Raw genomic sequence first — 22,588 nt, forward strand, 5'->3', positions numbered from 1 at the left:
AAAAAGAGCTTCGTGCCTCCAGCCGTCTCCCCCACATCATATCTCCTGTCCCATTCCCCGATCGTATCCCGTCTCAGGATACGCTTGACGAATGAAACAGGACACAGATCGTAGTCGGGTTTCTTCTTCGACCCCAGAGCGGCCTCCTTGGCTAACTGGTCCACTCTTTCGTTCCCTCTTAGCCCTGCGTGCGCCTTGATCCAAAACAGAGCGACCTCCCGCCTCTGCGAAGCAGCTTTTCGGAGGGCCGCCCTTGTTTGCACAGCAAGGGGGTGGGGGGAACCGAGTGTGACTGCCTGGAGGGCCGATCTGGAGTCGCTGAAGATGCCGACCTTCGACACTCCACTCTTGCAGGCTCTAATTACTGCTCTTTGGAGCGCTAGGAGTTCGGCCTGGTAGACGGTGCAATACGGCGGCAAAGCAAGCTTGACGGCCTTCGTCTCGGCCTCCCCCTCCCATACGGAAAGGGCGGCTCCGACTCGACCCTCAATCTTGCTGCCGTCCGTGTAGATCCTATGTACGTGGCTATTAGCCACGTCGGAATACGAGTCCTCGTCCACCAGCCCGAACCCCAGCCCTTCCTGCTCTGCCGGATGTGGGTCCTCAATCGCCGGAGCCATTCTTTCCACCTCCCTGTCTCCCAACGCTGGGTGCGACACCCCCTTCTTGATCCCATATAATCTCGAGACTTCGAGAATTCTGAGATCAAGGGGGAGTATCCCAGCCAACAGCATAGCTGAGTTCAGGGAGACGGTCCGATATGCTCGGCAGATCTTTTGGGCGAAGCCCCGTTGTACGGTGTTCAGCCTTTTTTGGACCCCCATCTTTTCCACGGTGGGTGCCCACGCTGCCGATGCATACATAATAGTCGGTTCGATAACAGCTACATAAATGGTCCTAATAATATCTGGGCTAAGTCCCCAACCAACTCTGGCTGCCCTAGCCAAGAGTTTATATCGGGCGATTGCCTTTTGGCATACCGTCCCGACGTGGGCGTTGAAAGTGAGGCCGCTGTCAATCGTTAGGCCTAATATCTTTATTTGAGAAAAGTATTTAATTTCCACATTCCCCATAGCGAGCCGTGGCACGTCAAATTTTAACCTCCTCGTTGAAAGGAGAGCACACGTTTTATTAGGTGCAAATTTTAGCTTGTTTTCCTTTCCCCATTCATTTATTACATTTAGGACACGGTTCGCTTTCATTTCAATTTCAAGGGCCGTGTCACCCTCAAAGACCAACACAATGTCGTCGGCGAACGCCTGACAGAATACTTTCATCTCCTCTAGCATCCATAGCAGAGGGTCCAGCAAGAGGTTCCACAGGATTGGTCCACCTATGGATCCCTGCACGCACCCCTTGCTGGTCCCCCTACTCACTTCCACGCCCGCATATCTAACTTTCACTCCCCTTTCACTCAGGTAGCTGCTGATCACCCGCCTCACGTTCCCCGGGCACCCAACTTCAGCCAACCGCACCTTTATGGCTGGCCACCAGGCGCTGTCGAAGGCTCCCTCTATGTCCAGCGATACCACAACAGAAATCTTCTTCTCCTCCCTCATATTTCTGATGTGGTTCACTAGTCTATAGAGGGCGTCCTCGGTGCTCCTCTGTGGCATAAAGCCATACTGGTGGGGGCTTATTTTGGGCAACAGGTAAAACCTGAGTCGGCCGACCAGCATCTTTTCGAAGATTTTGCCGAGAACAGGTAAGAGGCCGATCGGTCGATAGGCTTTCGGTACCCGATATGATTCCCTGCCCGGCTTTCGCAGTATAACCACGGTCGCCCACTTCCACTGTGCGGGGAAGTAGGCGGCAGAGAGGCATCTGTTGAGCAAGGCAAGGAACCATCCCGGGTTACAATCCACAGCGTGCTGACAGATGTCGGCCGTGAGGCCATCCGCCCCGGGGGCCTTCTTGGGGTTGAAGGACCTTACGGCTCTCTTCAACTCCTCCATGATGAAAGGAGGGTCATCCGGGCCCGCCGGTGGTTCGGTGTCCAAGGACTCCGCACACCCGCGCACCCGACGATGTCCCTCACTTTCACCACTTTCCTGGTCCTCGGGGTAGAAGGTCTCCGCCAACAGTTCTGCCGAGCTCCGGGCATCGAGGGTCTCACCGCCCCTCGAAAGGGGCAGATCCTCCTCTCTCCCTGTGGCTCTATTAAGCACCCTGTAGATGCCCTCCCAGACCCCCTCCCTATCCTGTTTCCGGCAAAACTCCTTCCAACTCTTCTCTTGCGCTTCTTTCACTGCCTTTTCATACATCTCTCTTTCTTCCAGGTACAATCCAACCACGCGGTCTCTGCGATCAGGTGCTGCGTTTCGGATCCTGCGTCTCCTCGTGGCCACCTGCTTCTTCATCTGCGCGAGCTCATCATTCCACCACGACAAGGTGAATTTCTGTGTGTGTTTTTTGGTCGGCATTGTGTCTCTGCATGTCTGTGTGATTGCTTCAGTGTATCTGTCTATTGCGTCATCTATTTGTTGTGTGCTGTGTATTGTGTCTATGTCTTGTATAGTTAATTGTCTGTCCGACATCAGCTGGGTCAGTTTCTCATGAAACTGAGTCCAGTTTGCCTTGTGTGTGTTAAATATGCGTGTAGTTCGTATTATGTTCGTGCCTGTGGATTTATGTTGTCTGATGCCGAAGGATATGCCGTTGTGGTCCGAGCTCGTGAGACTCTCCTCAACCCTCCAGTTGTCCACTCGGTTCAGCAGATCGTCGGAGCACGCTGTCACATCCACGTAGCTAGAGTACCTTTTCCCACCTCTGATGGTATCGAACGTAGGGATGTCCCCGGTGTTGAGTATGTGCATTCCCATTTCTTCCAGTACAGCAGACACATCTCTTCCTCGCGAGTCTTCCACTTCGCCACCCCACCACGGGCTTTTTGCGTTCGCATCGCCTCCCAGGACCATCCTATGGATACCCAGCTCTCTCCCTATCCGCCTAAGATGGTCCAGGTAGAGCCCCACTGGTTTATCGGGCTCGAAGTAGAAGGACACTACAATCATCTCCCAGGCTTTGGTTCTGAGAGTGGCCACAACGATGTTGTTACTGCTAAGGCGTGTATGTAGTTCGACATCCAGTGTGTCGTCGAGTACTACAATACACGCCTTTACTGCTCCACCCCCTTCCCCTTCACTCTGGAAGATCCTCACTCCATTGTATGTCCTCATACTTTTCGCCCCACCAACGTAGGGCTCTTGCAGCAATGCTACGCATGCCTTACGCTTGGTGGCTTCGAGCAGTAGCTCCCGTGTGGCGATTTGGCTCCGCTGGAGATTGGCCTGCAGCATTCGGTACTGGAAGGACTCACCTTGGGCAACCTTAGCAATACGCTACCGCCGATCTGGCCAGAGCATCCCACCTCTTTCTTTCCGTACACTCTCTGTCAAAGGCGCTGTGCTCTGCGCTGCCTTTCTTAGCCTTTATGCAGTTGATGCATTGAGGCACTTCTCCCCGCAGCCACTTGTCGCACTCGGTCTTCATGTGAGGACCGGCGCAGTGGCTGCATCGTTCCTTCTCCTCCCTACACATTCGTCTCGTATGCCCGTACCCAAGACAGCGCGAGCACTGCACTAACGGACTTTGATCCATCACTTTCACTCTACTTAGCCCTATATGGGCGTATCCTTCACTCGTGCATCTCTTCCATACCTGTGGACTCACCCTGGCCACTACGTGGTTCTGGAGGTGGTTCCTTGCTTTCATCACGTACGCTACTTCTACCTTTCTCTCTTCCCCCTTCAGGCCCTCAAGGATGCTTGCATTTTGATTACTGAATGCTGTGACGAAATCGTCAACTTCGCATTTCATTACATCCCTGAAGACTAGTAGAGGGCTCTTATTTTTTACATCTTCCACTACTAATCCCTCATTCTTTCTCAGCCTTTCCTTCACCTTGATTCTTTCTTCCTCATTCGCACAGCCGACGACCACCTTCCTGTTCTTCACCTTTCTTACCCTCTCTACTTTCACCCATCCGTCCTTTGCATCCACAGTCTTTCTGATCATTTCTAACACCTCATCACCCGTCTCTTGTTCGTCTTTGGATGACACCATGACCGAATGCAGGGCTCTTGCTTCGGGGAGTTTCTCTATGACTCCCTTCGAGACAACGCCCGCATAACTCGCCGTTTTGGCGACAGTCATGTTGCCCTCCAAAAGCGAGCTCAATTTGTCCATTTTATTTTCATTCTCCCGCATGCTTACTCTCATATCTTCCATTCTTGTCATCATCTCTTTCATACTTTCTTTCATTCCTTCACTTAGGTCCAGATTTCTCACCAATGCGTCGTCAACTACGCTGGGGCCAGCATCGGATGGCGGGGGGGGATGTATAGGGTCCCCACTACGCCCTCCACTACCAGCCCTGGCATTGGTGAGTTCAAACTCAATCTCTTTTATTATTTCATACATCCTTTCTAGCGCCGTAATTACCCCGTCTTTTATATCAGTCTTTAAATTTCGGGACTCCCGCAGGTGGGCTTTCCCTTTCAGCAGAAGGGCTTTCCCTTCTGCAGTCGGTTAGGTTAGGTTAGGTTAGGTTAGGTTAGGTTAGGTTAGGTTAGGTTAGGTTAGGTTAGGTTAGGTTAGGTTAGGTTAGGTTAGGTTGGGTTAGGTTAGGTTAGGTTAGGTTAGGTTAGGTTAGGTTAGGTTAGGTTAGGTTAGGTTAGGTTAGGTTAGGTTAGGTTAGGTTAGGTTAGGTTAGGTTAGGTTAGGTTAGGTTAGGTTAGGTTAGGTTAGGTTAGGTTAGGTTAGGTTAGGTTAGGTTAGGTTAGGTTGGGTTAGGTTGGGTTAGGTTGGGTTAGGTTGGGTTAGGTTGGGTTAGGTTGGGTTAGGTTGGGTTAGGTTGGGTTAGGTTGGGTTTTTTTTTTTTTTTTTTTTTTTTTTTTTTTAAGCACCCGCCATCGCAGGGTGTTGTCTGCTTTTTCTCTAGAGTATAGTCTAGAGACATTTCTTTTCTTTAATCAAATAATAAACACAATTTTCTTTATTTACAATATGGGCACATAATATTAAAATACAATCAAATTTTAAAATACGAATTTACAATATACAATAGAATTTTCAAATAATAATAAAATACAATAATTAAAGATCACATTAAAATTTACAATTCAAAGATTACAATAAAAATAAAACCAATACAAATAAATATACAAATTATCACGGCACAACTATCCTAGACTTAACCCTAACATCACAGCTTATCACAGTTTCTTTTGTTTACCACCCCAACAATGTACTTACAATATTCCAGAAATTCATTCCTCATTTTGTCCCCCAGGGCCGCGGGCAGATTCTCACCCGTCATCGCGATGCCCAATTTTTGCTCAATAACATATCTATCTCTTGCAAAAATCGGACACTCGAGCAACAGGTGAGAAACCGTCTCGTCGACTCCGGGCTGACACAGGCACGATGGATTCTCCTTCAGCTTGAATCTGTTCAAGTAGAAGGCGAATCCACCGTGTCCAGTCAGTACTTGTGTGGTGTGGTGTGTGATGTCTATTTTCCGAACTATTTTGTATGCAGCAGCAGCGCTTGGGAAAAAGAGCTTCGTGCCTCCAGCCGTCTCCCCCACATCATATCTCCTGTCCCATTCCCCGATCGTATCCTGTCTCAGGATACGCTTGACGAATGAAACAGGACACAGATCGTAGTCGGGTTTCTTCTTCGACCCCAGAGCGGCCTCCTTGGCTAACTGGGTTAGGTTGGGTTAGGTTGGGTTAGGTTAGGTTAGGTTAGGTTGGGTTAGGTTGGGTTAGGTTGGGTTAGGTTGGGTTTTTTTTTTTTTTTTTTTTTTTTTTTTTAAAATAAAACAAACTCCACAGACTCAAGGTCCGTGCCTTTTTTTTTTTTTAGATAATATAATTTTTTGTTTTTCATAAGGATGGTTTACTCGTCACAATTAATGAGGTAGTCCCGTCAACTACCATAATACAATTACATATTATTTTTAGTCTCTTAACTAGTTTTATAACATGCATAATTTTTATAATATAACATGCAAATTTTTTTTTTTTTTTTTTTTTTTTTTATAATATAACATGCAGTATTTTTTTTTTTTTTTTTTTTATAATATAACATGCAGTATTTTTTTTTTTTTTTTTTTTTTCTTTTTAATATTATATATATATTTTTTATTATAATATAATTAATAAATAATTTTTTTTTTTTTTTTTTATGTGTTATTTTTATTTATTTTTATTTTTATTTTTTTTGTGCATGCTATTTTACATAATATTATTATAGGTGATACGATTTATACAATTAATTTATAACAGTTTCAAACTTAATCTAATACAGATAGTGATATTTGTTAATTTTATCAATTAATGAATGAATTCTAATACAAATTAAGTACTTTAATCTATTACAGCCAAAAACACAATACATATTATTGAGTGGATAGGTAAGGAGTATGAAGTATTGGTTATTGTTGCCGCAATCCAAGCTTTTGGAGGTGTTGGTTTTATTTTATTGATTTTGTGAGGGCCTCCACGACTCTGCCGTTTCTATCCTTGAGGGCCATTTTTAAACAGTACTCCATGATGTTCTTGGTACTGGCCCTCTGTGCCCTCCCTATCAACCTGCCGATCGCGTCGCCACAGTCGTCAGCGAAGTAGACACAGGTCTTCGTGTGTCTGGATATTGCGACAACCGCGTGAGGTACACTGTCGTGCAGGCTGAGTTTTTTGGCGTTTGACTTCAGGATGAAGACGGTTTCGTACGTTAGGCCTTGTGCCTCGTGGATGGTTAAGATGCGGGAACCCGACCCCGCTCCATAGCCCTGGTTGGAAAGGGTGCTCTTTTCCTCCTGTGTGTGTACGAGGTAGAGGGTATTTTCCAAGGAGCTTGGGATAACCGCATCTCTATATCCCTTTTGGATTAATGAGTGCACTCTGGGCTGAGATGAGTATATGCCAGAGTACACTTCACTGAGGGCGAAGGCAACATCCATCGGATTGCGGTGTGTGCAGAGTAAATTTTGGTGAATGGTTGTGATAGAGTCGGGCCGACAGTATCTCATATGAAAGAGATTATCTCTGTCGATAAACGGCAGTTGGTTTACATCTCCGACTAAGACCACTTCCACTGCGCCAGACAGCTTGGCGGCCATAATTATAGAGCCAAAATGGTTCATGAGGGCTTCGTCCACGGTTAACCGTTTACAACTGAAGGACCCCCTGAATCCATTTGTTAGGATTGAAGCTATTGTGCGCACTCGTATTTTTTCCTCTCCTTTTATACGGTGCGCTAGCTTCTCTCTCAGATCTTTTGCCGCCTCTACTGTGGTTGTCGCAATTACGTCATTGGCCTCGTCGAAGTGTTTTACCAAATATGTTGTTTTGCCGCAGCCCGGCACTCCGTTGATCCACTTGATGTCAGGTACCACCCAGTCACTCCCGTACGCCGAGATGTCAGGCTCCGGGGCAATGGTTTTCGCCATGTCCAGGATCCTGTCATCCAGCATAATCTTGGTGCAACGGGCGGTCACGACAATGGGATCTCCCTCGGGGGTTTTAAAAGTGGTGGTTCCCTTGATTTTGAGTGCATCCTCGTCTATAGGAACAAAACCGACGCTAGCGCTGAACGCAGCCATGTAAGGACCGGACATTTGTCCATGTATGACCTTAGACGTTGTGTTGTTATAGATGGCTGCGTCCGCCTCCTCGAGTCTGACCCTTAGCAGCGCAAGGTTTTTAAGCTGATAGGCATGCATAATGTTTCTGCATGTTGTCAGACTGACCTCTCTGGTTGCCTCGATGACAGCACGGAATTCCAGAAAGGCGTTGATGATGTGGTCGAGGGGTTTTGCGACGGTTCTGTAATTTGGTGGATTGATTTGCCCGAAATCAGCCCGGGTTCTCTTAGCTCTCTCCGTTGGCCGTTCTGTGGCCTTGTTTAGCGTAAGAAATCTCTCCATCGCTGAGGTTTGCCTTCCACTCGGGTTGCCTTCAGTTGGCCGACCCATGACTACTTTAAAGAAGTCAGAGAGGGCCTTCATTCGGCTCCGGGTCTCAGGGCACTCTTTTGGACTTCGACTACTCTCTAATGCTGAGAGCCTTTCGGCTGCAATTTTTTGTTGCAGCCGCTCTGAGCCACTAATTGTTGGTGGATGGTTGACGCCGGTGGGTAGGTGATATGGTGCAGTCGATGCGGCGCGTGCGTGGGGTTTGAGGTAGTCTAAGTTTTCCCCTCGGTCTTCATAAACTATAACCTCATAATGTTTTGAGGCAGTGACGCATCCGCAACGGTCCACAACTTCACCTTTCTGATACCCGATGGCCATAGCGTCGACGCTAATAATGCGGGGTAGGTGTGCACCCGCTGATTGGCAACTCTGCGCAAGACTGGTAAGTATCAAACATGCCTGGGCGAATGGGGACTCGACTTTCCATTCGAGGAGTACGACCGCCTTGTTTTGCAATCGTACCACCCGGCAGGTCGAGTGGCCCATGAATGTTGCCTGAGGAAGAGCTATGTAGCTACTACGCTTCATCACGGCTTTGTTGGTACTTCCAAACCGCAGAGCTGCGAGGCCGGGTGAGATGGCCAGCTGATTGTTTGTAATTTCCCGGCAGAAGGAGATTCCAAATGACTCATTGTCGTTGTCCATGAAGAGTGCGACGCTACGAACTCTCAGCTTTGGTACCCCTACTTTGGCGCACTCCAGTAGTTGTTCACTGGAGTTTGTCGGCGCTGGGGTAATAACGTTATTTACACCTGCTGTGGTTGTGATGAGTGGCCTACTGGTTGCAGGCGTTGTAGGGGTGGGGACTTGTGGTTGATGGGGCAAATCCTTGGATGCGATTGTTGAGCCGTTGTTTATTGCTGCGACTCGTGCGATTTTAGCGGCAAAGGCCAAGAATGGCTTCCTCAGACTCTCAGTCTCCATGATGGTGGGTAGAGACTCTTGGCTCAGTTGGGTCTGAGTTTGAATTTCGAGTGAGAGTCTGTCTGCACCAAATCTTGGGCACTCGAATAAAATGTGCCAGATGGTCTCGTGGCACGACGAGTCGCAGACGCAGGATGGGCTGTCTATTATGTTAAATCTGTGTAAATAGGCCGCGAATCCTCCATGGCCGGTTAAGACTTGGACTAAAGTTGGTGTCAATGTGGTGTCCTTAAGTACTCGTCTCGCAGAAGAGACGGTCGGCAGAAATGCCTTGGTGACCGACCCTGTAGTGGAGGATTCGTAGCGCTGTTGCCATTTTTGAATTGTTGCCTCCCTGATTTTCCGCTTAATGTATGAAAGGGGCACTTTGCTGTAATCAGGTGCAGTCTTTTTGGTGAGAGCAGCCTTTTTTGCTAGTTGGTCTGCTCTCTCATTCCCGGGTGTTCCCACGTGAGCCCTTAGCCAGAAGAGTCTCACCTCTCTGTCTTCTGCTCGGGTTTCCGCGATGAGTTTTTTAATCTCCAGAGCTAGTTGGTGTGTAACACATGGGTTTTTTAAAAGCTCAAGCGAAGATCTTGAGTCGCTCATGATATTCACAGTTTTGGCTTTTGAGCTCCTTGCCATCTTGACCGCTCTGTAGAGCGCGTACATCTCCGATTGGAAGACAGTGTTGTGTGACTCTAGTCGGAAGGTGGAGTACCTGGTCTCTTTACCTTTGTCCCACCATGTTAGGGCAGCACCTACCTTCCCCTCTATTTTGCTGCCGTCGGTGAAGATTTGGGGACCGACTACATGATAGGTCTCCAAAGTATTGGGATCCAGATTTTCAAGACGCTCGAACTCTGTTATTATCAGAGTTGAGGGATGTGGGTTGTGGAGATATCCCACTTTTTGCTCCACCTCTCTTCCTGGCGGGATATGCTCCTCCGAGTAGCCTTTTTTGATTTTGAAGAAGGCTGCCGCTTCCTGGACCCTGAGGTCGAGTGGCAGCAACCCGGAAAGTATGAGCGCCGATGTTAGAGACACCGTGCGATAGGCTTTGCAAATCTTTATTGCAAAGCCTCTCTGCAGCGAGGACAGTTGGTCTCTGATTGATAGTTTTTCCGCTGCAGGATACCACGCGCTTGCCGCGTATAGCACGATTGGCTCTATCACCGACACATATATGGTCCTTATTATCTCTTTGTTTAGACCCCAACTCACCTTTGCTGCACACGCTAGCTGTTTATATATGTCGGCTGCCTTTCTACAAGTGGCCGCCACGTGTGAGTTAAAGGTGAGTTTGCAGTCGATGATAAGACCCAGCAGCTTTATTTCTTTTACGAGTTTTAGCTGGATCCCTGACATGTTTATTATGGGGAGGTCGAATTTTAGTTTACGAGTTATTATCATCGCATTGGTCTTGTGTGCGGCAAAGTTCAACTTGTTTTGTTTTCCCCATGTTTGCACAGCCTCTAAGGTGGTGTTGGCTGTGCTTTGAATTTTTTCAACTGTCGGGGCTGAGAATATAAGGACTACGTCATCTGCAAATGCTTGGCAGTAGACGCCTAGGCTATTAAGTTTTTGGAGGAGCGTATCTAGAATTAGGTTCCAGAAGGTAGGCCCTCCTATGGAGCCCTGGATGCACCCTTTGTTGGTGCCCCTTTCGAATACTGCTCTTGCGTAATTGACTCTGACTGTCCTGTCACACAGGTAGGATGTTATAAGGCCGTAAAGGTTTTTTGGGCACCTCTTGTTAATAAGTTGTTTCTTTAGGGCAGGCCACCACGCGTTGTCAAAAGCCCCCTCTATGTCCAACGACACCATAAGCACAATTTTCTTGTAACTTACCTGTGTGTTGATATGCTGTAGAAGGTCATAGAGGGCGTCTTCTGTGCTACGCTGAGGAGTGAAACCGTATTGCTTGTTGTTTAGGGTAGGGAGGAAGAGCCATTGCAGTCTGGTGACTGTGAGTTTTTCAACTATTTTGCCTAGGACCGATAAGAGACCAATTGGCCTGTAGGATTTTGGGTGGGTGTAATCATCTTTCCCTGGTTTACGGATGATGCACACGTGCGCTACCTTCCACTGCTTCGGGAAGTGCTCTAGCGCCAGACATTTGTTGGCCAGCGCCAGGAACACCTCTCTGTCACAGCGAATTGCAGCTGTGCATATATCTGCCGTGAGCCCGTCAGGGCCGGGAGCCTTCTTTGGATTAAGCCTGTTTAGGACTGTTTCCAGTTCCGCGGCCGTAAATGGGGGATCATCGGCGGATAGGTCTTCGATGTCCGTGGATTTCCTGTTTTCAGACAGGTTTCTCACCAGGGTCTGATGTTCCGTTTCGGTATCTACAGTGTCACGAGGGTAAAAAGTCTGGGCCAGGAGTTCCGCCGATTGCTCCGGGGAAAGCGTTAAGCCGGCGGAGTCCCTTAACAGCAGGTCTTCTTGTTTTCTGGCCGTTTTCCTTATGACTCTGTAGATTCCGTCCCACATACTCTCACGGTCTTGTGTCTCACAAAATTCTTTCCAGCTTTGGGTTGCTGCCTCAGCTGCCTTGGTTTTGTATTCTTCCTTAGCGTGAGTGTATTCGTTTATAACAAACAGCCTGCGACTGGCAGCTGCATTTTTAATTCTCCGTTTTTTGCGGAGTACCTCTCTTTTCAGATCTTCTAGAGAGGGGGACCACCAGGGTGGCTTAGGCTCTCCCTTGTTTATACCAACTTTTGGGATTGCCGTTTCACACGCTTTATGGATGATTTCAACATAAATTGCGAGAGATTCCTCCAGTTCTTCCGGGTTTGAAATATTCCCTATTCGGGTGGATGTGATATCTTTTTCAGAGAGTCCTGACCGGAAAGAACCGTTGAAGTCCGTCCACTTCGCTTTCCTTGTGTTGTATATGCGCGTGGTGACAGGTCTGATGCTTTCCAGGGCTGTCTCAAGACGCATACCGAAAGTTATAGCGTTGTGATCGGATGTTGTTAAACCTCTGCGGACTTGCCAGCCAGAGATCTTCCCGAGGAGTGACAGGCTGCACACAGTTACATCTACTATACTTGTGTACAGCCTGTCGCCCCTGTAGGTCTCAAAGGTTGGCGTAGCTCCTGTGTTAAGAATTTGGAGGTTCATCTCGCTTAGGAAATTGTTGAAATCTTTACCACGGTGGTCCTCGGAGTTGCTGCCCCACCAGTGGCTCCAGGCGTTGATGTCGCCCGCAACCACCAGATTTTCTGTTGGTAATTTATCGCAGACTAGTTTGATGCGTGATATGTATGGGTTGATGTCCTGATCCCCTTCCAGGTAGATGGAAATTATTCCTAGCTTCAGTCGCCCTGCTTTGATGAGGACCGCGGCCACATTCTCGGTCACCAGCTGAGGATCGTGTATGACCTCTAGCTCTGTTCCCAGAACAATTACCGCAGCCTTCACTGGTTTTTGGCGGCCCATGGTGCACTGGATGACTTGAGTGCCACTGCATTGTTTCACAACACCGGTCCTGCCTACGTATGGCTCCTGGACCAGTGCTATCGAAATGTTTTCCTTTTGGGCAGCCTGGAGCAGTTCGACTGTCGCTAGTTTTGAGCGCTGTAGGTTTGCTTGTATGAACTTAAGTTCCCTTTTGCGCATACTTGTGGATGGGGATTCTGGTTGCCCGGGTGTAGTAAGGGTGACCTTAGCAGTAGGAGACTCGAGACCTCGCTATGTTGTCCCACTTTTGTCTTTCCTGACACTCACTGCTGAATGCAGTGTGTTCCAGGTCAGAGCCGTCTCTTTTGGCCTTTTGGCAGTTGACGCACGTGGGAGTGTTTCCTTGCGCCTTAAGAGGACACTCCCTCTCCTTGTGGGTTTTGGCACAGTACGAGCATGATTGCTCCTGTGCCTTGCACAGCGCTCGAGTGTGCCCGTATCCCAGGCATTTGGAGCACTGCACCAAGGGGGATTGGTCCTCTATGGGGCATCTTTTTAGGCCCACGTAAACTTTTTCTGCCTTGCAGAATGCCTTCCAACATTCTGGAGAGACCTCCAAGACAGGGTGGCACTCGTGCGGGTTTCTCGCGCGCTTCCTATACCGCACCTTTAATATTGAATTTTTCTGGTCCAGTTCACTCATCAGGTGTTTGTTTTGAGTTTTTAAAAGTTCAATTATTTCCTCGTCCTTGTGACAGGACAGTACCCCTCTGATGCAGACAAGGGGATTTATTGGTTTCGGCTCCTGTGCCGATAACCCCTTGCTACTGTTGACCTGGTTTTTGATCAGATTTAGGTCGTCTGAGCTTGGACAGCTCAGAACGACCTTCTGATTTTTGGCTTTCCTAACTTTTTTCACTTTGGCCCCCGTTTTGGTAAGATCGAGGGCCCCCCTAACTCTCTCGATAACCTGTTCCCCAGTGTGTTTGGGGTCCGTCGAGGAGATAATGAGGGTATGGTTAGGGAGTCGTGGTGGCGGTGTTTTTGCCACTGCCTGGGCGTAGGTGATTGGCCCTTTTATTGGTCTGTCAGCCGTATTAAGACCCGTGACTCCCTTTTGTATGGAAGCCAAAGTCTTCTTTACTTCCGCCATTGCCAGCTCCGTGCCCAGGTTGTGAGCTGTTTGTGAGGGTGGGGGTTGTGCACTGGTCGTTTCGCGCAGCTCGCGTATTTCTGTGCACATTTGGTCAAGGCGGTGAAAGACACGCTTCAGGTCATCAGATAGCTGTTCTGTCGGCAGTGGTGTAGGGGGGAGTGGAGGGGGTGGTTGAGGGAGGTTGTCTATTTTTAGGGAGATTGCGTCAAGATTGTTTATTATTTGAGATAGGCACAATGTTTCTTGGATAGGAGCTTCTCGGGTAGACCCCTCTCCGCCTGAGGATGTCAGTAATTTTGTGAGCTCGGCCAGCTGGTTTGATAAGTGTCCAATGCCATTGTTAAGGCTTTGGACCTTTTTTTCCAGGGAGCTTAATTTATCGTCCCTGGATTCGCTGCCGAGCTCCTTGGCAGAGAGTTTTGTTTTGATTTCGGCAACGAGGTTGCCAGTCTCCCGGTGAAGCTCCTTCAGCTGGCTGAAGGGTTCCACGGTCTCGTACCCTAGCCAGCTGCGTACAGCTTGCGTCTCTTTGAGGGTTTCCGTAATGCCTGCTCTGGCGAGACTCACTTCCGAGAGGAGGGCCTCCTTGATTTGCTTCAATTCTGCAGAGTGGGCCCTCTCCACTCGCACCAGCTCTTGTGCGTGGCGCGAGCGTTCTTTTTCGAGATTGAATTTATGTCTCGAGCGTCCGCCAGAGACAAGACAGTTTCGTACAGTCCCTGCAAGCTGTTGAGGGCTACGGTCTTGTTTTCCCTCTTCATATTTCCGGCCGTCTCTAGAGATTCTTTGCCTCTGAGAAGCATGTCATTTGCAACCTTTGTTGCCACGTCCATTTCCACTCCTGTGCCCCTTTTGGGAGACGTGTAGAGGAGACTCACTCGCCTCCCGATGGATGTCTCGGATCCCACCGACGAGGTCTCCATCTCATCTTGGGTGTCGCCACCTGCAGCCAGTGAATCTGGCGTTTTGAGGTCATCCATCTGTAATGCGGATGACTGTGGCAACGATTCCGGTTCCGGTAAAGGTGGTAGGGGCTTAGGAGCTGTTGTTTTAGATGTTGATGGCAGAGCCGTGGCTGCTCTCACCATTGTCTTTTCGCGCAAAGTGCGCGTTGACCTGATAGACGCCTCCGCGGCTTGGTTGCGGGAAGTTTTAGCGGGTTCGCTTTTGCTTGACATTTTTGTTTTTGTTTAAATATATAAAAATAAGTTTAAAGATTGCTTAGAGTTAACTTAAAATTATATTAACTTAAAAGGTAACTTAACTTAAATTAATTAATTATAATGTAGATGACGGGGACGCTGGTGTTGTGCGCCGGTGGCTGATGGTGACGAGTACACCCAGATACGCGCCGGAGATTTCTCTCCTAGGTGGTGGTGAGTGTCGCTGAAGATGTGGTTGCTAAGTGAAAAACCGTTGGGGCTAAGTTCTTCCTCTCCTCGTGTTGAGTAAAATAAGCCCAAACACGAAGGGTATCGGCCCAGAGGTTTACAAGATAGTGTGAGGGGGGGTGAGGTAAACTTTCCAAGGGGAGGGGATATTGAGCTGTTGGAACCACGTGGTTGTTCTTAGTCCAACAGCTTAGGAGATTGGGGTGAGGGGGGGAGGGGTATTTTTTTCTCGAGGGGGGGGGGGGGTAACTGTTGGGGCCAAAGGACAGGTCTTAAGAAGGCGAGTTGAACGAGCCCTTACACGGGGGTGTTTGTCCAAAAGCTTAGGAGTTTAGAGTGAGGGGGGGTGGGGTGTGTGTTTTCTCGAGGGGGGGGAGTTTAACTGTAGGGGCCAAAAGATTGCTCTTGAGAAGGCGAGTTCAATGAGCCCTAACACGGGGGTGTTGCTCCAAAAGCTTAGGAGTTTAGGGTGAGGGGGGGTGGGGTGTGTGTTTTCTCGAGGGGGGGGTTTAACTGTTGGAGCCAAAAGATTGCTCTTGAGAAGGCGAGTTGAATGAGCCCTTACACGAGGGTGTTGCTCCAACAGCTTAGGAGTTTAGGTTGAGGGGGGGTGAGGTTTGTGTTTTCCGGAGGGGGGGGAATTTCACGAGGTGAAAGGGTATGGACTCCCGGTTTGAACAAGCCTAACACGGGTAGTAGGTTTCTCGGCTTCCGGTGGTGGAGTGTCAGCGCTGGACTGCAGACTGGTGATATTAAATAAATAATAAATACCGCGGGCGGCTTCGGGGTCTTCAATTATAGTTTGCGTTTTGCGTCGCTAAGCCAAATAACGTTAGCTTGTTTTGTTGTGATGTCGTGACCGTATTGAGGTCACCTGCCTTCCGCTTGACGCAATATGTAAGTACGACGTTACTAAGTCGAAAAAAGGGTTACACGTGCGAAGTTTGGATCGTAATAACTTCCCAACCGTGTACCCGATCGCCAAGATAGTGGTGTCGATAAATTGGTCACAATTAGGCCTACGTGTTGATATAAAAACCTTTTTGGTGCGACGCAAGCTGTGGATGTAATAGCCTTCCGAAGTATTCTCCTTCCCTGGGATGAATCCCGTCCGCTCCAGACACTACAAACACTGGATATTGTTGATGGTTATGTTATGAACGCGATAACTCACTTTTACGCGCGTGGCTCTAAAATTACTATTTTTTAATAATTTTTATTCGCAGAGCCAATGTTGATCGTGTAAAGTCTAGGTGATTACTGGGTTAGGTTGGGTTAGGTTAGGTTAGGTTAGGTTAGGTTAGGTTAGGTTAGGTTAGGTTAGGTTAGGTTTTTTTTTTTTTTTTTTTTTTTTTTTTTTTTAAAAGCACCCGCCATCGCAGGGTGTTGTCTGCTTTTTCTCTAGAGTATAGTCTAGAGACATTTATTTTCTTTAATCAATAATAAACACAATTTTCTTTATTTACAATATGGGCACATAATATTAAAATACAATTAAATTTTAAAATACGAATTTACAATATACAAAAAAAATTTTCAAAATAATAATAAAATACAATAATTAAAAGTCACTTTAAAATTAACAATTCAAACAATACAATAAAAATAAAACCAATACAAGTAAATATACAAATTAACACGGCACAACAATAAAACTTAACCCTAACATCACAGCTTATCACAGTTTCTTTTGTTTACCACCCCAACAATGTATTTACAATATTCCAGGAATTCAGATCTCGTATCATCCCCCAGGGCCGCGGGCAGATTCTCACCCGTCATCGCGATGCCCAATTTTTGCTCAATAACATATCTATCTCTTGCAAAAATCGGACACTCGAGCAACAGGTGAGAAACCGTCTCGTCGACTCCGGGCTGACACAGGCACGATGGATTCTCCTTCAGCTTGAATCTGTTCAAGTAGAAGGCGAATCCACCGTGTCCAGTCAGTGCTTGTGTGGTGTGGTGTGTGATGTCTATTTTCCGTACTATTTTGTATGCAGCAGCAGCGCTTGGGAAAAAGAGCTTCGTGCCTCCAGCCGTCTCCCCCACATCATATCTCCTGTCCCATTCCCCGATCGTATCCTGTCTCAGGATACGCTTGACGAATGAAACAGGACACAGATCGTAGTCGGGTTTCTTCTTCGACCCCAGAGCGGCCTCCTTGGCTAACTGGTCCACTCTTTCGTTCCCCCTTAGCCCTGCGTGCGCCTTGATCCAAAACAGAGCGACCTCCCGCCTCTGCGAAGCAGCTTTTCGGAGGGCCGCCCTTGTTTGCACAGCAAGGGGGTGGGGGGAACCGAGTGTGACTGCCTGGAGGGCCGATCTGGAGTCGCTGAAGATGCCGACCTTCGACACTCCACTCTTGCAGGCTCTAATTACTGCTCTTTGGAGCGCTAGGAGTTCGGCCTGGTAGACGGTGCAATACGGCGGCAAAGCAAGCTTGACGGCCTTCGTCTCGGCCTCCCCCTCCCATACGGAAAGGGCGGCTCCGACTCGACCCTCAATCTTGCTGCCGTCCGTGTAGATCCTATGTACGTGGCTATTAGCCACGTCGGAATACGAGTCCTCGTCCACCAGCCCGAACCCCAGCCCTTCCTGCTCTGCCGGATGTGGGTCCTCAATCGCCGGAGCCATTCTTTCCACCTCCCTGTCTCCCAACGCTGGGTGCGACACCCCCTTCTTGATCCCATATAATCTCGAGACTTCGAGTATTCTGAGATCAAGGGGGAGTATCCCAGCCAACAGCATAGCTGAGTTCAGGGAGACGGTCCGATATGCTCGGCAGATCTTTTGGGCGAAGCCCCGTTGTACGGTGTTCAGCCTTTTTTGGACCCCCATCTTTTCCACGGTGGGTGCCCACGCTGCCGATGCATACATAATAGTCGGTTCGATAACAGCTACATAAATAGTCCTAATAATATCTGGGCTAAGTCCCCAACCAACTCTGGCTGCCCTAGCCAAGAGTTTATATCGGGCGATTGCCTTTTGGCATACCGTCCCGACGTGGGCGTTGAAAGTGAGGCCGCTGTCAATTGTAAGGCCCAGTATTTTAATATGTGAAAAATATTTAATTTCCACACTCCCCATAGCGAGCCGTGGCACGTCATATTTTAACCTCCTCGTCGAAAGGAGGGCACAAGTTTTGTGTGGTGCAAAATTTAATTTGTTATCTTTACCCCATTCGTGTATTACGTTTAGGACACGGTTCGCTTTTCCTTCTATTTCAAGGGCCGTATCACCCTCAAAGACCAACACAATGTCGTCGGCGAACGCTTGACAGAATACTCCCATCTCCTCTAACATCCATAGCAGAGGGTCCAGCAAGAGGTTCCACAGGATTGGTCCACCTATGGATCCCTGCACGCACCCCTTGCTGGTCCCCCTACTTACTTCCACGCCCGCATATCTAACTTTCACCCCCCTTTCACTCAGGTAGCTGCTGATCACCCGCCTCACGTTCCCCGGGCACCCAACTTCAGCCAGCCGCACCTTTATGGCTGGCCACCAGGCGCTGTCGAAGGCTCCCTCTATGTCCAGCGATACCACAACAGAAATCTTCTTCTCCTCCCTCATATTTCTGATGTGGTTCACTAGTCTATAGAGGGCGTCCTCGGTGCTCCTCTGTGGCATAAAGCCATACTGGTGGGGGCTTATTTTGGGCAACAGGTAAAACCTGAGTCGGCCGACCAGCATCTTTTCGAAGATTTTGCCGAGAACAGGTAAGAGGCCGATCGGTCGATAGGCTTTCGGTACCCGATATGATTCCCTGCCCGGCTTTCGCAGTATAACCACGGTCGCCCACTTCCACTGTGCGGGGAAGTAGGCGGCAGAGAGGCATCTGTTGAGCAAGGCAAGGAACCATCCCGGGTTACAATCCACAGCGTGCTGACAGATGTCGGCCGTGAGGCCATCCGCCCCGGGGGCCTTCTTGGGGTTGAAGGACCTTACGGCTCTCTTCAACTCCTCCATGATGAAAGGAGGGTCATCCGGGCCCGCCGGTGGTTCGGTGTCCAAGGACTCCGCACACCTGCGCACCCGACGATGTCCCTCACTTTCACCACTTTCCTGGTCCTCGGGGTAGAAGGTCTCCGCCAACAGTTCTGCCGAGCTCCGGGCATCGAGGGTCTCACCGCCCCTCGAAAGGGGCAGATCCTCCTCTCTCCCTGTGGCTCTATTAAGCACCCTGTAGATGCCCTCCCAGACCCCCTCCCTATCCTGTTTCCGGCAAAACTCCTTCCAACTCTTCTCTTGCGCTTCTTTCACTGCCTTTTCATACATCTCTCTTTCTTCCAGGTACAATCCAACCACGCGGTCTCTGCGATCAGGTGCTGCGTTTCGGATCCTGCGTCTCCTCGTGGCCACCTGCTTCTTCATCTGCGCGAGCTCATCATTCCACCACGACAGGGTGAATTTCTGTGTGTGTTTTTTGGTCGGCATTGTGTCTCTGCATGTCTGTGTGATAGCTTCAGTGTATCTGTCTATTGCGTCATCTATTTGTTGTGTGCTGTGTATTGTGTCTATGTCTTGTGTAGTTAATTGTCTGTCCGACATCAGCTGGGTCATTTTCTCATGAAACTGAGTCCAGTTTGCCTTGTGTGTGTTAAATATGCGTGTAGTTCGTATTATGTTCGTGCCTGTGGATTTATGTTGTCTGATGCCGAAGGATATGCCGTTGTGGTCCGAGCTCGTGAGACTCTCCTCAACCCTCCAGTTGTCCACTCGGTTCAGCAGATCGTCGGAGCACGCTGTCACATCCACGTAGCTAGAGTACCTTTTCCCACCTCTGATGGTATCGAACGTAGGGATGTCCCCGGTGTTGAGTATGTGCATTCCCATTTCTTCCAGTACAGCAGACACATCTCTTCCTCGCGAGTCTTCCACTTCGCCACCCCACCACGGGCTTTTTGCGTTCGCATCACCTCCCAGGACCATCCTATGGATACCCAGCTCTCTCCCTATCCGCCTAAGATGGTCCAGGTAGAGCCCCACTGGTTTATCGGGCTCGAAGTAGAAGGACACTACAATCATCTCCCAGGCTTTGGTTCTGAGAGTGGCCACAACGATGTTGTTACTGCTAAGGCGTGTATGTAGTTCGACATCCAGTGTGTCGTCGAGTACTACAATACACGCCTTTACTGCTCCACCCCCTTCCCCTTCGCTCTGGAAGATCCTCACTCCATTGTATGTCCTCATACTTTTCGCCCCACCAACGTAGGGCTCTTGCAGCAATGCTACGCATGCCTTACGCTTGGTGGCTTCGAGCAGTAGCTCCCGTGTGGCGATTTGGCTCCGCTGGAGATTTGCCTGCAGCATTCGGTACTGGAAGGACTCACCTTGGGCAACCTTAGCAATACGCTACCGCCGATCTGGCCAGAGCATCCCACCTCTTTCTTTCCGTACACTCTCTGTCAAAGGCGCTGTGCTCTGCGCTGCCTTTCTTAGCCTTTATGCAGTTGATGCATTGAGGCACTTCTCCCCGCAGCCACTTGTCGCACTCGGTCTTCATGTGAGGACCGGCGCAGTGGCTGCATCGTTCCTTCTCCTCCCTACACATTCGTCTCGTATGCCCGTACCCAAGACAGCGCGAGCACTGCACTAACGGACTTTGATCCATCACTTTCACTCTACTTAGCCCTATATGGGCGTATCCTTCACTCGTGCATCTCTTCCATACCTGTGGACTCACCCTGGCCACTACGTGGTTCTGGAGGTGGTTCCTTGCTTTCATCACGTACGCTACTTCTACCTTTCTCTCTTCCCCCTTCAGGCCCTCAAGGATGCTTGCATTTTGATTACTGAATGCTGTGACGAAATCGTCAACTTCGCATTTCATTACATCCCTGAAGACTAGTAGAGGGCTCTTATTTTTTACATCTTCCACTACTAATCCCTCATTCTTTCTCAGCCTTTCCTTCACCTTGATTCTTTCTTCCTCATTCGCACAGCCGACGACCACCTTCCTGTTCTTCACCTTTCTTACCCTCTCTACTTTCACCCATCCGTCCTTTGCATCCACAGTCTTTCTGATCATTTCTAACACCTCATCACCCGTCTCTTGTTCGTCTTTGGATGACACCATGACCGAATGCAGGGCTCTTGCTTCGGGGAGTTTCTCTATGACTCCCCTCGAGACAACGCCCGCATAACTCGCCGTTTTGGCGACAGTCATGTTGCCCTCCAAAAGCGAGCTCAATTTGTCCATTTTATTTTCATTCTCCCGCATGCTTACTCTCATATCTTCCATTCTTGTCATCATCTCTTTCATACTTTCTTTCATTCCTTCACTTAGGTCCAGATTTCTCACCAATGCGTCGTCAACTACGCTGGGACCAGCATCAGATGGCGGGGGGGGATGTATAGGGTCCCCACTACGCCCTCCGCTACCAGCCCTGGCATTGGTGAGTTCCAACTCCATCTCTTTTATGATTTCATACATCCTTTCTAGCGCCGTAATTACCCCATCTTTTATCTCGGTCTTTAAGTTACGAGATTCCCGCAGATGGCCTTTACCTTTTTGCAGACAGGCTCGCCCTTCTGCAGTCCTACTGCTCATACCCTTAGGCGCTGCTGTGCTTGCAGGCTTCTTCACTGGTTCGGAGATAGTGAACGTGTCACTGGCACGCCTCTGGGGAGTGTGGATCATGATGACTTAGGGGAGAAAAAAAAAAAAAAAAAAAAAAAAAAAAAAAAAAAAAAAAAAAAAAAAAAAAAAAAAAAACCCCTGTCAATAATAATTATTCTTAACACTATTAGGTCTCCCAATAGGGGAGATACCTGTCAATAATTACAATTAAAAATTAATATCACAGATATAAATATAAGGTATAAAATATTAATATAAAAATATAATATAAAAAAGTATTAATAGGTCACTGATAGTTAAAAATGGTCAACTTAACACTATTAGGTCTCCCAATAGGGGAGATACCTGTCAATAATTACAATTAAAATAAATATCACAGATATAAATATAAGATATAAAATAATAATATAAAAATATAATATAAAATAAAAATATAAAATATTAATAGGTCACTGATAGTTAAAAATTGTCAACTTAGCACTATTTAAAATATTAATAAAATATTAATATTAATACGTCCGTAATAATTACAATTGGTCAACAATTAAAAAAAAAAAAAAGTCAATACTTATACCTACTTAATCAGTCTCCCAATAGGGGAGGCACCTGTCAGTGATTACAATAAAATAAAATAAAAATGGAAATGAGCAGCAAATACTAATAATATGATATTAGTATATAGTCTATAGTTCAGTTTAAAAGTCAATCTATAAGTTATACGATAATATTATCGTACGGTTCGACCTACTAAGCTAGCACTAGCTTACTAAAGCTAGCTAGTCAGTACTAACCACTCAAGTCAATAATTAATAATTATTATTATTACTTAAGACTATCAGGTCTCCCAATAGGGGAGTCGCCTGTTTATGATTTAAGATAGAATTAATATATAGATAAGATCAAAATGAATACATATATGGACAAATAATACATATGAATAAAAGATAATAATATTATAATATTATTGTGTTGTGTGATATAATATGGTCCCTAAGCACTCAGTATATAATGCCTTAGTCTAACAGCTACACCAAAAATGATGTAGCTGGTCTATTTTTACAAAATACTAATATACAAATACAAAATATAAATTAGGTTAAAAAGAAAACATTAATTCGCCACCACGTGTTTACTGTTTTGTTGATTGCACCCGTGACCTA

The 22,588-nt window shown here is 47.8% G+C and overlaps 1 protein-coding gene across 1 annotated transcript; it reads right to left on the minus strand.

Moving 5' to 3' along the window:
• Positions 1-20,189: 20,189 nt before the first annotated feature.
• LOC149904951 (uncharacterized) lies at positions 20,190-21,505 on the minus strand. Its single transcript, XM_090107270.1, has one exon. The coding sequence runs from the start codon at positions 21,486-21,488 to the stop codon at positions 20,190-20,192; it is 1,299 nt and encodes a 432-aa protein (XP_089963396.1). The 5' UTR covers positions 21,489-21,505.
• Between the last annotated feature and the right edge of the window lie 1,083 nt (positions 21,506-22,588).

This window comes from Colias eurytheme, chromosome 11, assembly GCF_061535395.1.
Source record: "Colias eurytheme isolate Ceu_HAF_F1 chromosome 11, ilColEury1 Martin Lab GWU primary, whole genome shotgun sequence".
Taxonomy (NCBI): Eukaryota; Metazoa; Arthropoda; class Insecta; order Lepidoptera; family Pieridae; genus Colias; species Colias eurytheme.

What these genes read in the sequence shown, in the direction of transcription:
- LOC149904951 (XM_090107270.1), bottom strand. Translation starts at nt 21,488, where the DNA reads ATGATCCACACTCCCCAGAGGCGTGCCAGTGACACGTTCACTATCTCC.